At 41.3% G+C, this 6000-nt stretch overlaps 1 protein-coding gene across 1 annotated transcript in view; it reads left to right on the forward strand.

The window, feature by feature from the left end:
- Nucleotides 1–5624, forward strand: part of ccdc186 (coiled-coil domain-containing protein 186) — a 119143-nt gene extending 113519 nt beyond the window's left edge. The window contains exons 15-16 of the mRNA XM_084142144.1: nucleotides 2204–2423; nucleotides 3402–5624. Coding sequence (XP_083998270.1) covers nucleotides 2204–2423; nucleotides 3402–3458 — 277 coding nt within the window. The 3' untranslated portion in view covers nucleotides 3459–5624. The remainder of the gene's footprint in view (nucleotides 1–2203; nucleotides 2424–3401) is intronic.
- The last annotated feature ends 376 nt before the right edge of the window (nucleotides 5625–6000 follow it).

Here is a 6000-nt window from a genome sequence, read left to right on the forward strand (position 1 = left end):
GCCGTTGAATTGCGACTCCACTTTTTCTCTGTACTGACGATTTGCCTGTTTGATTGCCTTACGGAGGGAATAACTACACTGTTTGTATTCAACCATATTCCCAGTCACCTTGCCATGGTTAAATGCGGAGGTTCGCGCTTTCAGTTTTGCGCGAATGTTGCCATCTATCCACGGTTTCTGGTTTGGGTAGGTTTTAATAGTCACAGTGAGAACAACATTCCCTATACACTTCCTGATGAACTCAGTCACAGTGTCTGTGTATATATCAATGTTATTCTCAGAGGCTCTTGGAACATATCCCAGTCCGCGTGATCAAAACAATGTTGAAGCATGGATTCCGATTGGTCAGACCAGCGTTGAATAGACCTTAGTTTCACGTCAGTTCCACGTTAAATGCAACAATGTTTCACACACATAAATTATTTTCAAAGAGATGGCTAACAACAGGAAGGGAAACTTCTCTTCTTGTTGAAAGTTATTCTTGAAAAGGGAGAAGCTAACAAATTAGCAACAACATCCTCTTGGATAGCAGCTGCTGCAAACCCGCCAACAATAAAAGCTAGCTAGTTAGACCGTGGGAAAACTGCTGCTTGCTATGGCGCAGTGAGCTGTTGGTCTTCAAGAAGGCAGAAGTTTCCATGAGTTTGTGTAAAAACGGTCCCACTCATTAAGTCAAAATGTGATTGGTTGATTCCGCTGTCACTCCAGAAATGTTGCCCTAATACAGTTGAATGGCAGATGCCTTTATCTAGCTTCTGATAAATCTAGCTAGCTAAGTCAGCCAGCAAAGAAAAATCCTGATTGGATATTTTTTCTCTTCAGTGTTAACCCTTTCCTTTCCAACAAAAACTGAAGAGATTATATCAGAACATCGTTGAAAATAATAACATAATATTTTTACATTATTATAATCATTATTTAATAAATCCTTAGCCCTTCTCTGAAGGCGTAGAAGGCCCATTGTTCCCCACTGTGTTTGTGTTAGTAATAATTTGTAGAGTGGCTCTATTTTCATTCAGCATGCATTTTATTCACTATTCTGAATGTCTAAAGAATCCATATGTTGTTCTGAAATATGAACACAGAAATACTGGACATTTTGAACTTATTATGATGGTGATTTGACAAAATTACAATCATGGTCTTGAATTGGATTCACATTTTGCTGGTCTCGGTCTTGACTCTCGGACCCCTTGTCCTCCTCCCGGACTCGGTTTTGTCTCGGTCTCGCCCCCCCTCCGGTCTTGGTCTTGAATGTGGTCTTGAACACAACACTGCAAATTAGTTTACATCCCTGTAAGTGAGCATTTCTCCTTTGCCAAGATAATCCATCCACCTGACAGGTGTGGCATATCAAGAAACTGATTCAACAGCATGATCATTACACAGGTGCACCTTGTGCTGGGGAAGATAAAAGGCCACTCTAAAATGTGCAGTTTTGTTACACAACACAATGCCACAGATGTCTCAAGTTTTGAGGGAGCGTGCAGTTGGCATGCTAACTGCAGGAATGTCCACCGGAGCTGTTGCCAGAAAATAGAATGTTCATTTCTCAACATTTTAGAGAATTTGGCAGTACATCAAACCGGCCTCACAACTGCAGACCACGTCCATCCAGCCCAGGACCTCCACATCCGGCTTCTTCATCTGCGGGATCGTCTGAGACCAGCCACCCGGACAGCTGATGAAACTGTTGGTTTGCATAACTGAAGTATTTCTGTACAAACTGTCAGAAACCGTCTCAGGGAAGCTCTTCTGCGTGCTCGTCGTCCTCACCAGGGTCTTGACCTGACTGCAGTTCGGCGTCATTTCCAAAATATTTGAAACTGTTGCATTTGTTTTTGTTCAGTGTTGCTTGTTTATAGACTATGATTTGGAGCTGATGCTAAGAAAATTAACAAGTTAAACATTGAAGCCTTACAAACACACACACACACACACACACACACACACTGATTAGATTAGTGATTTTGATTAATAGTGTCTTGGCAACCCCCTCTCCTGTGGTGAGCTGCTTAATTAGTCGAGCAACCTTTACCCTTCTAACTCTGATGGGCACAACTGCTGCCATTAGGGCTCTGATTGAATGTGCCCATCAGTTTAAAATGGCAGCCCGGTGGGGATTGAGTGTGGAGGGCAGTCACCTGATATGGTAGTCTAATGTGCGCAACTGACTGTACTATTGTTTCTCTGCCCCCTACAGGATCATCCAGAGCTATGTGCTGAGAGAGGAGTCGGGCGCCCTCTCTTCAGAGGCCTCAGACTTTAACAAAGCTCAGTTTGGCAGGCGGGGCGGCATCATGGCCTCCCTGTACACCTCCCACCCGGCTGACAGTGGCCTGACCCTTGACCTCTCACTGGAGATCAACAGGAAGCTGCAGGCCGTGCTGGAGGACACACTGCTCAAGAACATCACACTCAAGGTGGGTCCCCCGAACACACTGTCTCACCTTGTGGTGCGGGGAATAAATACCCCATAGTTTTTTATTTTATTTTTATCTACCTTAGTTGAATACACTGACTGTAAGTCGCTCTGAATAGGTGTGTCTGCTAAATGAAAATTGAACACTTGCAAAGCATACAAGGTATTATTCTAATGAGCTCCGACCCCAAACAAGACCAAATTTGGTCAATCCAAACCGGACCAAATCTGAACCAATCATAGACGTCTGTTTTACAAGTTTGTACAGTAAAGTACAGAAGAGTTCAGTACAGTAGAGTACAGTATAATAGGGCACAGTAGAGTACAGTAAAAAAACAGTGCTCACTGGGAAATTGCTATGGAAAGCCACTAATTATGGTAGCTGGCTTCACAGAACTATACCTGTGTAACAGCTGGTTCGGTGAACTATCCTCGCATTATGAGTTACCTTGACTGAAACCTGAAATCTCATGTTAGCTCCCAGAACGAATGCCTAGGCTTAAGCTCAGTGGGTTATTGTTGCACAGAAGACCCAGGTTTGATGCCCAATTGTTAGACCAGCAGAGCATTGCCCATGGTAGAAGGATTAGTCTACTGGGATGATCTGGGATGATCAGGCAATGAAACAGTCTCTGAGGAAAGCACCAAGACGATACGCATCCATCCCTGCCGCAAGCATCTTTCTGTTTTTCACTGTTTTTCTTTCTCTCTCTCTCTCCTCTCTCATTCTTTCTTCTCTGCGTCTTTCTCACCATCTTGTTCCCTCTCTCGGTCTTGTACTCTCTCTCGCTCTCTCGCTCTGTCCTCATTCCCATCTTCCATTTCTCCAGTCATCTAACTCTGATGACCTAGAAATGTGCAAGGCGAAGGATTCCAAATGACCCACGGGAAACTATGTAGTCTAGCTCAGAATATTTTCACTGTTGAATGGGTTGTCTGATGTCTCTCTCTCTCTCTCTCTCTCTCTCTCTCTGTGTAGGAGAATCTTCAGACATTAGGGGCGGAGATTGAGCGACTAATCAAACAGCAACGATAGCTGGAGGACATTGCTCAGAGGAAGTGACGCATTGTAGACAACAGTGTCTGAAGGAAATTATAGAGGACCAAGTGAAGAGGGAATGTTGAAGACCCCACCAACTATCTTGTGCCACATCAAGAATTTAACTGAGACACACACATGCGAACACAATTTGAATGTTAAATAGGAGCAATTTGAATGTTAAATACCAGTCGCCTGTTCTCATTTTGAAGACACCCATGTTCTCAACTCTTCTCCCCAATGGGATGAGTACTCAGATCCTCTCACCAATGGATTATCCTACTATCCCCCCCCCCAATAATCTAATGCACTTTCCTGGGATGCCAAGGAGAGCCTTATTTATGAATGAATTGAAAGGATTATGTTGGTTAGCATTTTCTGAAGCCAGCTGCTAATGCAGGTCCGTGTACATGCCAATCCTTATTACTCTCCCAAAAAAGTGTTTGTGCCAATTTGCTGAATGTATTTTTGAATTACCGCTGTGACCCCTAACGCTTACAGTAGTACGTACTCTCACTGTGAACCAGAAACTAAAGACTACAACTGCACTCAACGCGCAACCCTTCAAAAGTTTGTCCACCAGGTCCCCTTTCCTTTCTCTCACCGTAGCCCTACAAAGCACTTATGGCAACATTTTTAGTTGAGATGATCATTCATAACTAAAATTTCTATGCATATCTCCCATTGACATCAAATGTTTGATTTATGACAAAGTATCTGGAGTCAGGATTTGCCAGTTGGCCTACATTCTGCAAACATCAATGTCATAGACGAACTCCTGGCTTGACCCCAAATGTCCTACTATGAAGTTGTATAAATTGAAGAAAATTACAAATAATGAGTTCAGCTGGAGAATCTAGGGCTGGTCTTTAGTCGGTAATTTAATGTGATTTATTTATTTCTGTCGGTTTTGAATGGCATTTAATGAAATCCGAATGTTCTTTTCTGGAGTTTAAAATCAAGTCCATTGCTCTCTCTCCTTTCTGTTCTTCATTTTGTCCATTCACTGAAGGAAATATTTTATATTATTATTTTCTGTTCAATTGTTTGTTTCCATCCTTTCTCACACACTCCCTTGTTTTTACTCTCATTAATTTGTCGGACGAAGCATCTTTTTGCACCCTTTTAACTTGGCAAACCGAAAACGAAGGATACACAACCTGGCTCTCTACTCCGCAACAGTGCGTAGAGAACATGCAGCATGGGCAAATGAGTAAATCAATTTTTCAGGAGCAGCTTGAGAGACTATTCAAGAAGGAATTCATCTGAATAAATACATTAACATAATGAAATGGCTCGCGGATTGAGTTACCCAAATACCCCAGAAGCAGAGCTATATACACTATGGGTCAAACAGTTTATCATTGATCAGCAAACTGTTGATATGGCTTAAAGATTAACGTCGTAGAGGGTATCTTCAACCAATGAAGACCAATCAATGATTTTTGTAACTTGTCATGTTACGAAGGCCACAATTAATGTGAATTTGACACAGCAAAATAATTTGACTGAATCGTTTCATTCCTGTTCATTTGATTGTCAAATGAACAACATACTAGATATCTTGGTAAGACAAATGTAGTGACTATGTGGATAATCTGGTTCACTTATGGTTAAACAAATGTGTCCTCCACGACAACAAAAACATTGGAAGCATAACTCTAGTACCCATTTCACACTACTGAGCCATGCACTGGCCTGGTTCCACATCTACCATAGTTGCTGTAACCTTTACTTTAAACGTGCTGGAAAGTACAATTGGAAATGTGAAAAGGGTCAAACACTCCCCCATGTATGGTCCAACCTAGGCCTACATTCTCACAACATGAAAACATTGGAGCAATGTTAAATGAATATGATATTTGCCTGGGAGACCAGTCCACAAAGAGAGATTGTGGCAAATTCGTCTCCCGTCACAGTGAAATTAGCAATATGAAGAGATGTGTTGCGAGTGTAAAATTGTGACTGACTAAAGCGAGATGTTGGTATTTTCGGTTGATTCTCTTGGTAGTCGATGTGCTCTGTTTGATTGAATATTCAAACTGTGATTATTATACATTTGTAGATACGATCTTCTGTAAAATGGTCAAATGTTTTTAAAATAATGATTCTGGATCCATTATGTATATATGGTGTTTACAGGGAATAAAAGAGATGAATCTCTTTGTTTCTCTTCATTATTATCTTGTTTGTGTTGTCACTTACTCAGAAAGCACCCTAGTGATTTTATGTACAGCCCAGAGGAAAATGTCGTAAGCATCACTAGATACCTGTAACTAAACATATTCATACAAAACACTTTTTAAGTGAAATATTAGCTTTTGTCTGAATCTGCACAAAAAAAAACAGGACATTCAAAAGCTAATTTGACCTATGCACTAACAAGGCTTTTCAGCATAAGCACCTTGACTACTGCTAGAGTACTGTAGCTTTATTGATCTACTGTACTTCAACAACAAATGTACTCACATTGGATGGGTTTATTAGAATTCAAACAGCCTAATACATACTCATAGAGTAGGTTTACGCCATTAATGTA

The sequence above is a fragment of the Coregonus lavaretus genome (assembly GCF_964263955.1).
Source record: "Coregonus lavaretus genome assembly, chromosome: 25".
In the NCBI taxonomy this organism is placed as follows: domain Eukaryota; kingdom Metazoa; phylum Chordata; class Actinopteri; order Salmoniformes; family Salmonidae; genus Coregonus; species Coregonus lavaretus.